Below are 12643 nucleotides of genomic sequence, written 5' to 3' on the forward strand. Positions count from 1 at the left end.
TGTTTATGGCAATCCAAAGATGATCAAATTGCACCAATCAAAAACTTCCTAAACAAACGATCAATTAAATAGAATAACAAAAGGTATCTATCTACGATAACCTCAGTCAGTGAACTGAAATATAAATCACACAACATAAGCTTTACAGAAGGATATAAGATTCGCTGACAGTGTCACGAGAGCAAGCTTATGGCAGATGACGCACACCACCATTCACCAACACAGCAAACAAACCGGATTTCCAATCCTAACTTTCTTCATCCACTAAAATTGTTGTTTCTTGGCTTAATCCAACATCCCCAAGCGGGGTCATATCATCATCTAGCAATGAAGCCAGTGGCGCCTCCTGTTACAAAGCAAAGTTTTAGAAGGAAAGAGTTGATCTCATTATTGGACTGGTCTGAGACAACTAGCCAAACTTTATATTTAAATGAATAACAACAAAAAATTCATGAGATTAATTATTCGTATTTCCATATATCAGCCGATAACAAATATTTGACTGTGTACTTTGAGCATTATCAAACTAAACTGTTTCATTGTGCCGTAAGGTGAATTAAATGGAATGAAAATGATTCATTCTTTATCATTTCATTTCAATAACGAGATGGATAATTAATTGGAGAGGAAATTGATGACCTTTTCTATCATGTACTTTACATATTCTATCCCGAGGTTTCAAATTTAACAAATCAATAATGTATTTTAGGAATTCATAATAAATCCATCACGGTTACAATTCTATCAAACCTCTGTTAAGTGCTAATGTGTCAACATGCTTAGTCATCAAATTATACACCACATGTACAAATCACACTCCAATCAAACTAATTAATTATATAGAAAAAATACTTATAAACCTTAATTGTTTAAACCTGTATTAAAACAGGTAAAATGCATCATAGTTTTAGCAATTTACCAAACATTATATTATTTATCAAGTTATTATTTCAAAATTAGAATGGTCAAATAAAATGAGTAACTGATTAGGTCAATTGACTAAATGGTTGGGCAAACCAAATTGACCAGATAGGTGGCCAACTAGCCAGATGGATCCACCAAGCTGAGCATATTGGGTGTCAGATGAGCCAAGTATGTTGGGCAACCAGGGCAGGTCGGTGGCAGTGTAACTGACCAAACAGGGATGAACCAAGAAAAGTCAGGTTGACTAGAAGGATTAGCGGAATGGGTCAAATATATAATGAATTGTTCCACTGATAGTATGATTCCAAAACCATAACCAAACCAAAGAATGAAAAAGGGCATTCTCCTTTCCATTCCATTTCATTTCAATTTTTATTCCCATTCTATTACACAATACCAAAAAATAACCGTTCTATATTATTCTATCTCAGATTTGGCTGTCGATTTAAATGATTGACTTACTCAAACATATGAACAAGCAAGCCTTACCAGGGATAAACGGATTTGTACTCTAATCAGGGCCCTTAAACATTGTCCATGTTGCAGAGAAATGCAATGTAATTGGCATGATGATTGCAAAGATCATTAACAATTGACTGGTTGGTGATTAAAGTAGCTAAAACTAATATAATAACTCAAATAAATACCTGCTCCTGAATAAACAATTTCAACCTGATGCCCTTCAATTTGAAGAAACTTTCACAAAGAGCCTTAAGCTTGCCAACCTGCAGGTATTGAAATTGATTCCAAAAATCATATAGTTTGATAGACATCCAAAAAGTGGAAAAGGTAATTGCTTTGGTTTTTAATGCAACATACTATTAATCATACTTATAACAGGAGAAACAGACATAAATCCAGAGCCAAGCAATTTAAAATATTGGGCTTCAGTGTGACAAAATTTCAATTATTCCTCATCTGTTTAACTTTTAAATTTCAAAAATATCATTTCACATTTATAATGTGTCCAAGATGTAAGTCATAATCTAATTCATTCACATCTAGTCTACCCACACCCTCTTTATTCTTCTCCCTTATGACAGCTCTGGCAGAATATCCCCCATGGATACCTGCTACCATCACCAGCAGTGCCATGAGCACTGCCACCAATCACAGTAATGCCTGATGGAGCCGCTATACTAAAGCTAACAGGGATTGATGACACACTTGTTAATGATGGGCGTCATCTATCCAGAAAATATTACTGAATAATTTCAACATTTTTTACTTAATTTATTACTGTGTCCAATAATTTGGGAAAATTGAAGAATGAACAAATACGCTGAACTTCATTGGAAATCACAAGTGGCAAAATTAAAAATTTGTCCAGAGCAGCAAATAAATATAACAAAAACTTTTCAACACAAAATATATAGCTCATCAACGTAGTATATATAGCTCAAAAATTGAGACAATAGAAATTGGTTACAACTACGTAATTTAAGTTTATTATACAAAATTGGTTACAGATACTCAACTAAGGTTAGTAACAGCACTGGAGCTTTTATATACAAATAACTAATTTAGAAATTTATCAGTACAAATTTGGTTACAAATAAACTAAGGTTCGTAATAGCACCAGAGGTTATACATAGTATTTTTATTCTACTTTTTTATTTTAACAGTTAAATACGCTGAACTGAACCAACTTGGTTCAACTTGTGACTTTTGAGGATCTATTTGAGGTTTACTTAAAGAGTTTGGTTGAATCCATCAAGTGAGCCTTGTGTTTAGGGTCGAGTGGATTCAAATCAAACTCGATTGTACTTATTTTGACCAATTTAAGCCTATTAGGTTAATAAGTTGGTTGCCGTGTTCAATACTGATTTTATCTTGATATTTGCATGTTTTTTATATGCTATAGCTTAGATCTTGAGCTCATCTATAATTACTAATAATGACATAGGTTGTAAAATTGTTATGAATGTGATAATATTAAAAGTGAATAAATGACTATTATAAATAACCAATTAAATAATAAAAAGGTGAATAATCTAAGCCTAGTCATATAAAGGGCAACATGGGTGCATGTGTTGTATATGGTCAATCTTATGCATTATGCTATATCGCTATTTATAACTGATGAGGCTTTCGGTCCACATGTCAGCTAACATCATTAATACCCTATAGACTTGAGTTTAGTAATTCACTTCTTTTTTTTTTTGCTTTAAAACAAACGTCCAAATGTGCTAATGCGGATATAAATGTGTGATTTGTACGAGTGACATAAAGATTGAAAGTTAATTATATTCTTAACTGACAATCTAGTGCTAAAATGTGATTTACAACGCTTGTTGACCTATAAATTCTTAAATAAGATCATAATTAATGAACATTCTTCTGTTTAATCGCTTTGCAATTTTGTGGTTATTCTATAATTTTCTAAACCTCTAGTTTTGCAGGAGCACAAGTATTTTAGGGTCCTCATTGATTTTAGCTACTTTCTTAGAGAAACCCAGATGTCATGGAAACCCATTTTGTTAATTAATGATTCTTCTTTTTTTGCATTTCATTTTATTGACACATAGTCTAATGTATTTTTCAAAATGATATTTTCCTTACAATACTCTTGCTTATACTTGAAAACTACTATATCTCTTTGGCAAATGAATATAATGCATATTTGTTTTTAGCATTAACAGGGTTTAAAAAGCATTAAAGGAATGGAAAGCGAGTGTAGGTCCAGATGATAAAAGCTAAGGTATAATTTAGTTAACATTATTCAATAAAAGCTAAGAATTAAGGTGTCTAAGGAATGAAGAATAAATTTTTTTTAGTACCTACTTCTAAGAATAAAAGTGATGTGAAATGTTATATTAATTATAGTGAAATCAAGTTAGTCAAATTGTCAACCCATGAAATTTTAGAAACTTAAAGCATAAAAGATGAGATATGTATTTTACAGAATTAATTTCGTATCATGTCAGGAGATCAAGCATAAATTACTTAGATAAGACACTAATGAAAAATATAGAGAAAATATTTACATATAATTTTTATTTACTTTGACAAAGCTTATAATAGGGTCCTAATGTTAAAAAAAAAAGATGAGTTACATTGATGTGATAAAAGTAATGTCGAATAATATAGTTACTAATTTTAGAGCTAATGGGAGTGTGTCCAAAGATTTTCTAACTGTAGATTTACAATATTGATCAACTCTATATCCCTATCTATTAAAGGATAAATTCACCAATTATTCTTCTTGATATATGTTATTTTCAAATAAAATCATGTTAATAGACAAGAGTACTAATGCAGTAAGAAGAGAGCTTGATTATTTATGTGGAGTAGAAATCCAAAATGTAGTGGTAAAGAAGTGTAGAAAGGTTATAGAAACTTAGGCATCACACCTAAGAAATACTAGGCATCACATCATCACACAATTGAAACAATTTCTTAAAAATTCATTTTTCTATTTCATATTCCAATAGTAAAGCAAACATGCATATTTACGCTAATAGGTGCACTCTTCAAACATAGAAAACATAAAACTCTCATAAATATACTTTGACTGAACTCTTGACTAGATTAAAGACTCTTGAAGACTCTTTTAATTGAACTTTCAATTTCCAAATTTTCCTGTCAAATGTTGGAACTATTGAACTTAAACTCTTTGACCGAAGTTTCTTTCAAATGTTGGAACTGCACTTTACACCATTTCCTAAATAGGAACATCATTTTCCAAATTATACCAAATTAAAAGTTGGACTTTAGAATCTTTATTTCTGCACTTATAGATTTTTAAAAGAGCATCACTTATCTTCATCAAGTACAAATCAATTAAATTCAAAGCTTGAATGGTGGAGAAAAACAAAGTGTGTCAAAAGACTACATTATAGATCAACTCCCTATTTATTTATGGATAAATTCACCAATCATATTCAACATAGAATTGGTATACGGTATTTGAAAATAAAATCATGCTAATAGATAAGAATGTAAAACACCCAAAGCTTCAAATATGTTGAAAATATTTTATAAACTAAAGCAAGTTAAATAGAACTAGAATTAGCCATATGAAATACAATTTCAATAACTGAAAAAAATTAAGAGAAAAGTTGGACAAAAGAACATTAAATTCTTCTAAGAATTTCAGTGAGATATTAATGAAGTTAGCATTAAACGTAAATCTTGAAATGAAGAGGAGCTCTTGGAGTCTCATGTGATGGATGTGTCTGTTAATGTTAGCCCTTGGAGCCAATAATGAGATGATTGACAAAGAAACTTTTGTATTATATTTCATTAATAAAAAATAATTTATGATTATTATATTTACTTCAGATCCGTGTCAGATGAATAAGTATAATAATGTCCTAGGGTAGTAGGTTCTAGTCTTCACCAATGTTATATACCAAATTTTATCTATTTTTAAAAAATACATTTTAAATTATTTTTAAAAAATAGATAATTAATTAAGCTAAATTAAATTAATATTTTAAAAATTCAAGTTGAATGTCAATTAATTTAGAGTTGGATGGAATCCCCGAGTAGACATGGTGATTAACATAAAGCAGATTCAAATTAAATTCAATTTGAATTTATTTTAATAAGTTTACAATTAAAGCAAATATACATATAAGATAATTTGATTATGAATTATATGTAATTTTCTTTTATGTCACAACTCACATCTCTCCCCTCTCGTGATCTAGATTGTCACTTGATACACACTCACTACCACCACGACGCCTACTGCCCATCTCTCTCCTTTCCCAGCAATTCCCCCTTCTCTTTGATTTATCTTTGACTAGATACACCCCCCCCCCCCCCCCCCCCCCCCCCAACAACCCAACATCCACTATGTATGTTGTCACGGCTCCGATGATGGTCTCTCTTCATCAATCTCTCTTCTCTCTGTATCTATTTCTGATGCAAGCCGTTATTCCGTTGGAACACTAAATTCCGTCCATATTGACTGGCATATAGATCGTTACCTTCATCTTTGGTTAAGTCAAAGTGGATTGGTAGATACTTCATAAGAGAAAATGGTTTTACAATGAATCAAATGGCATACAGTAGTAGTAGATGGCAGCTTCTTGGTCAAGGGTTGTTTTTCTCCCATGGAAGCGCCAACACACTTCAACGTAACACCTGTACAACCAAAGAGAAATTCTTTCAATATATTATTGGCTACTGATTATTTTCAAGTCACGTTAAAACCGTACAAATAAGTCCTGAAGACATTTTCTGTGGTCCAGAAATTCCAGATGATGGTGTCTCATCAGCAATACCATGCAGTGCCTTAAGCTCCACAAATCTGCATTCATGAGAAGCTAAATCATAATATCTAGACAATCTAATTAAGCCATCGCGCTTTTCCAATTGATTGGTAAATAAAAAATTTACTCTATAATGGCATGGAGTCAAAAGGGACAAACAGAAATCCTTAATGGAATGAAACAAATTAATGATGGTGTCACACTCTCCTACACACAAAGCATCAACTTGTTGCATTAACAAAGATGAAGAAAAAAGCAGTGTATTACCTAGGATGAAAGCGTTGAATTTCCTCTAGATCATATTGCATCTTTGACAACTTGTTGCATTAACAAATATAAAGACAAAAGCAGTGTATTACCTAGGATGAAACCGTTGAATTTCCTCTGGATCATCTGATTGCATCTTTGACATAACAAGACGGACATATCTGCATTATTCACTAATATAAACATTAAGATACGCAAGGTACCAATCTATACAAAATTTCTATTCAAACATGATCCCTAATATCTATCCAAATTATGGGTATACATGCAATTCAGATTTTTTTGCTAGAATCAAGGAAGTTGTGAGAGTAGACAATGGAGAAAACTGTTTCACCAGCAACATGCAACACCCCAAATTCGTACTTGCAACATTTGTCTGCAATTCTAGTTCAATTAGAATAATTCAAGATCACTGCAAACTAGGCTATAATATGAAGGGATCAGGATCACCTGTCCTGAATCACTAATTACAAATTTCATTTCATGTTATGACTGAAATTGCTCCCCTATGACTGAAATTGCTCCCCTTGTAATATCATTGGATTTTCCATTATATGCCAGGAACCGATCAAAACTGTAAGAATCATATATACACATAAACATCATTCAAATAAGACTTTTCTCATTTTCCTTTTGCAAATAGTGAGTTTGCACAATCACCGTTCAGTAGCAGATATCATCCCTTGTTGACTGTCATTGTAATTCCTTAACATGTAATCACAAGCACTCAATCAATGACTCCCCCTGATAATATATGGGTTTGTTAGAATATTTAGGAATTGTTAAAATATTCTGTTAAGGATAAATATTCTGTTTTTCTTTTTTAGAATAATTCTCCTAGAGAATAGGTCCCTATATTCATATATAAATAGGGCTTATATATTATAATAGACTGAGAGAGAAATCCATTGTCTTATTATTTTACATGGTATCAGAATGCAAGGCTAGGTTTAGGGTTATCCTACCAAACCAATCCTCTTCCTTCTCTCCCTCCTTGTTCGCTACGCGTTTTCCTCGCGTGTGCTCGTGTTTAGGTTTGGGTTTTCCTCCCTCTTTTAGGTTTAGGGTTATCCGCCCAAACCAATCCTCTTCCTTCTCTCTCTCTGTTCACCACGTGTTTTCCTCGCGTGCGTTTCTATTTGCCGTCTTTCCTCGTCGCGACGCAGTAATCTCAGCGGCTTCCTTCTCTCTCTGTTCGCCACGCATTTTCCTCGCGTGTGTTTCAGTTCGTCGTCTTTTCTCGTCGCGCATTTTCCTCGTCGCGATGCATCAATCACAAGCCGCTTCCTTCTTTCTCTGTTCGCCACGCGTTTTCCTTGCGTGTGTTTTTGTTTGTCGTCTTTCCTCGTCACATGTTTTCCTCATCGCGACGTAGCAATCGCAACGGCTTCCTCGTCGTGCGTCTTCCTCGACGCGACGAGCAGGCCACGTCTCCTCCGCCGCCGCCTTCCTCGTCACGCGTTATCCTCGTCGCGACGCAGCAATCGCAACGGCTTCCTTATCGTGCGTTTTCCTCGACACGATGAGCAGAACGTCTCCTCCGCCGCCTTCCTCGTCGCGCGTTTTCCTCGTCGCGACGCAGCAATCACAGCGGCTTCCTCGTCGTGTCTTCCTCGACGCAACGAGCAACACGTCTTCCTCGCGACACCACTCTTCCCGTGGTCGCGCGCTCCTGTTTCTTCCTCGCGACGTCACTCTTCCCGTGGTTGCGCGCTCCTATTTCTTCCTCGCGACGCCACTCTTCCCGTGGTCGCGCACTTCTAAGCAGCATGTCTTCATCATGCGGCTAGGGTATCGACGTAAGGATCGCACCATCTTCTTCTGCTCGTCTGCGTCTCCTCTTCTCAACAGAAGCAGCATCTTCTTCTGCTCGTCTGCGTCTCCATGCAAGGAACATTGGGATGTTGTAACAAGCATTATCCGATATATCAGAGGTGCTCCAGGAAAGGGTATTTTGTATGAAGACAAAGAACATCCTCGAATTGACTACATATGTAACAAGCTGGGTACATATAATTTATATCTTCCAGCTTGAGGGGAAGTGTTAGAATATTTAGGAATTGTTAAAATATTCTGTTAAGGATAAATATTCTGTTTTTCTTTTTTAGAATAATTCTCCTAGAATAGGTTCCTATATTCATGTATAAATAGGGGCTTATATCTTGTAATAGACAGAGAGAAATCCATTGTCTTATTATTTTACAAGGTTAATAAAAATATCTTGAATTATGAACAACTTCATACATTTTGTCTTCTCATTTCCCAATCTTATGGGGAAGCACCAGATGATCGAACCTTGATTTTGATAATGACACGAGGTTCAAGTAAGTGTATTGTTGGACTAACAAGTTGATCTAATGTGCAGAGAGCACAGGTAAAGTCCTAGTTGAGGCTAGGCAAAAAGTAAAGTCCTAGTTGTAGGCTAGACAAGGGTAAGTCCTGGTCTGGAGGATTAGGTAGAAGACTTGGCAGGTCAAGTGCACTAGGTGCAAGTCCATACAGTGTCAGAGGATCGAAAAGCATGGTCAAAGTCCAAGCGAGTACGGTCAGAAGGACCAGAGGTTTGGTGAAGTCTGACAGTCAAGAGGACCGGGATCTAGCAAAAAATTTTTGAGGGCCAAGGACCACAACTGAGTAGAAAATTTAACAAGTTTGAAGGATTTGATTGGCAAAGTAAGGTAAATTCTCCCGAGAGGAGTGGGTTAGGATGCATTCCCAAAGTGGAACTATAGGAGTGGGTTTAACCCAATGTTTCACTGGAAACCTGAAGTTAAGATCAAGAAATAGTTCAAATAACTATTCTTCAATCTGTTCATCTATATTTTGGAGCTAACTTGTAATGCAGATTGGAGAGGTGAAGTCTTTGACTCCGGGCGACCTTATCCGAGGTTCCAGGATCGACGGTCCAGTCGATCGGATTGTGGATTCCAGGCGACTCGAGATTGGATAAATACAGTGGAAGTCAAAGTCTATCAATACCCTCCATGTCTGCACGGAGTCGACCAGAATGGAGATTCCAGTCGATCGAAAGGCTGAGTTAGCTACGAGGATAGTGGATTGGTGGTCTACGTGGAGTCGACCAGAATGAGGTTCCAGTTGACCAGGTCTTATAAAAAGTGGACTTCGAACAGAGGCTTCTGGAACAGTAATTTTCAGAGCAAATTCACATCAATCCAAGTCAAGCCAACAACACCCTGAGCGAGCAGCAACATCCGTCCAGCCGTCGTAACGCCGGAATCGCGCCAGAAAGACGATCTTCAAACTCTAGCTTTGGGTAACGATTTAATTTTTGTTATATTTGTTAATACGATAAAAGTTTTATTTATCGTTGGCTTTGTAAATCATTACAACTTGTTCCCGTAAGGAAATAAATTTATTAGTGGATTGCTCATATGTAAATGATCACATATCGTGGGCCTTGGAGTAGCAGCCTTAGGCTGTGAACCAAGTAAAAATAAATGTGTCATTGTGTGCTTGTTTTATTGTTCTTATTTCCGCTGCATATACTCGATTAACAAACAAGCATGATTATCAATATGAGTTTTCGAAACTGGGGAAAACTACTATAAGCATTATTCACCCTCCTCTAGCGCTTATCCGATCCTACAATTGGTATCAGAGCGGGGTTCTTGAATCTAGTGCAACCACTGATCGAGAAGGTTTTTCAAATTGATTTCAATTTTTTTTCAAAGTTTTTTTAAATTTATTTTATTCTTTTATCCCGCACTACTAAATCCAAGACCAAGTCTTGGAACGTCAGTTTTTTTGTCTTTCTGTGTGCTAGATTAATGGCTCATCAGGAAGGCTTCAGCACCGCAAGACCACCTCTGTTCTCAAGGGAGGACTTCACCTACTAGAAAGGTAGGATGGAGTACCACCTGAAGACTCAAGTGGAGATGTGGATAGTCATCCAGATGGGATTCACAATCCCGACTGACAATAACGGTCTACCACAGACTTGCGAGAAGTGGGACGTGGCCACGAGGAAAAAGATCGAGGCAGACATGAAAGCCACACAAACCTTGCAATGCGGGCTGACCAAGGAGGAACTGAACTGGGTCAGACCATTCATTAGTGCGAAAGACTTGTGGAACAAATTGATCGAACTGCATGAAGGCACCTCCGACACAAAGGTGAGTAAACGTGATTTATTAATGAATAAATTGTATAATATCAGGATGATGGACGGGGAGTCGGCGAGCGGGCTGTACGCTAAAATCCAGAATATCCTCAACGGTCTACACGTAATCGGACAACAAATCGAAAATTGGGACATAATCAGGTATGCACTGAAAGGAACACTTTGTGGGCATCTATGGTGGATGCTTACAAGGTCTCCAGGGACCTTTTAAAGGTAAAACTTGATGAACTTTTTTCTAAATTTGAATTACATGAGCAGTCTAACGCCAAAATGGAAAAGAAGGGTATTGCTCTTCTTGCAGGAACAAGCAAAGAAAAGAAGGCGAAAAAGGTAGTCGAAGATTCAGACTCATCGGACTCTGAAACAAACGACGAAGTCACAACGGAGCTCGTAAATCTTGTACGAAAGATGATATGGAGAAAATGCGGAGTCAAGAAGTCGGAGGTAAAGAAGTTGGTGAACAAGACGAATAGTCCAACTTCAACCGACAAAATAGAGCTCAGATGCTACGGATGCAACAAGAAGGGTCACTTCAAGGCCGATTGTCCAAACCAAAAGAAGGATTGAAAAACCAAGAAGAAAGCACTCAAGGCAACCTGGGACAAGTCGTCATCAAAAGATTCGGACGAAGAACCCACGACAACGAGCTTCCTCGCACTTCTGGCAAGGAACGAACCGACAAAAAGTGACAGCGACTTGGACACCGACACAAGCCATGAATCCACATCTGTTTTCAAAGGTTCCCACACCGTTGTAAGTACCGAATGCTTGTATTCAATAATAATTAATCTTTCAAAGAAATTAGCAAAATCCAATGTTTTGATTGAATCACTCCAAGAGGAGATATCTCTCTTCAAGGAGAAAGTCAACATTGAGCTGTCAACTGAGGCTACTCTAATTGAGAATTCGACTCAAGTTCAACTTGAGAAAGAGAATTCCCAATTAAAATTTCAAATTGATGACCTCAGACGGTCGCTTGAAAAATTCACGTCTGGGTCTAAGTATCTTGACATGATACTTGGATATCAGAAAGCTGGATACAATCGATCAGGCATTGGACACAAATCAAAGAATAGGTCATTCATGACACTGTTGCACAGAACACAAACAAAATAGGCCTAGAGTCCAAGCATGGGTTCCCAAGTCCAAATTGGTTAATCCAGTTGGAACGAACCGATTCTAGATCCCTAAGGATCAAATACATTTGATCCGACCCAACAAGTTGCACAGAACACAAACAAAATAGGCCTAGAGTCCAAGCATGGGTTCCCAAGTCCAAATTGGTTAATCCAGTTGGAACGAACCGATTCTAGATCCCTAAGGATCAAATACATTGATCCGACCCAACAAGGGTCACGATCCAGGGAATCCAAACCATAATTGATTGCTTGCATTTTCTATATTTTTTCTGCATTAGAAGAACCTAAGCTAGATAACGACTAATATGTGATTAAATCTTGCCAACCTAGTACTAAGGTGGAGCGAGACGATAGTACATTAGGGAGACTCGGTTTAAGTGGTCAAGTAGGGTAAAGAGTACCTTACTTGGTTTCCTTAGCCAGGTTGATTAACTAAAGCTACTTCGGCATTTAGTAACTAGTTAAGACCAAAATTTTTCCCTAGACTAGCTAAACTTATAATTTCCTAAATCAGTTTTGTCTTAGAATGTGGTCATTGTTCTAATACCCAAGAAGACTTCTTTGCCTCGCCACTGCCTGGAAACTGTTTCTTGAAATATAGGTTTAGAAAGTCGAATGGTTAAACTTGAATCTAACTCAAAGTTAATCAAATAATAGATACCTAAAACAATAATTAATAAGATAAAATTAAAAAGTCATCTCATAAAACCTATAGGATTAACTGTTTGACAATTTAAAAATGGATGAGATGAATTAGATAAAAAAAATTTACTTAGAAATCAACTTAAACAATTTTACTTAAATTAATTTTAACTTAAATAATTTTACTTAAATTAATTTTAACTTAAACAATTTTATTTAAAATAATTTTAATTTAAAACAATTTTACTTAAATTAATTTTAACTCAAATAAGTTTTACTCAAATTAATTTTAACTCAAATAATTTTTA

General features: G+C 35.9%; 1 protein-coding gene across 1 annotated transcript; it reads right to left on the minus strand.

Annotated features, from left to right (window-relative positions):
- Window positions 1–6569, minus strand: LOC141829366 (tubulin-folding cofactor E-like). Its single transcript, XM_074716819.1, has 5 exons — window positions 6506–6569; window positions 6093–6184; window positions 5942–6018; window positions 1572–1649; window positions 1–346 (listed from the first exon to the last, which is right to left on the minus strand). Exons 1-5 carry the CDS (start codon window positions 6556–6558, stop codon window positions 248–250), a joined length of 399 nt encoding a protein of 132 aa, XP_074572920.1. The 5' UTR covers window positions 6559–6569; the 3' UTR covers window positions 1–247.
- Between the last annotated feature and the right edge of the window lie 6074 nt (window positions 6570–12643).

Source organism: Curcuma longa, chromosome 5 (genome assembly GCF_044706935.1).
Source record: "Curcuma longa cultivar G26 ecotype Majalengka, Jawa Barat chromosome 5, ITB_CL_G26_1.1, whole genome shotgun sequence".
NCBI lineage: Eukaryota > Viridiplantae > Streptophyta > Magnoliopsida > Zingiberales > Zingiberaceae > Curcuma > Curcuma longa.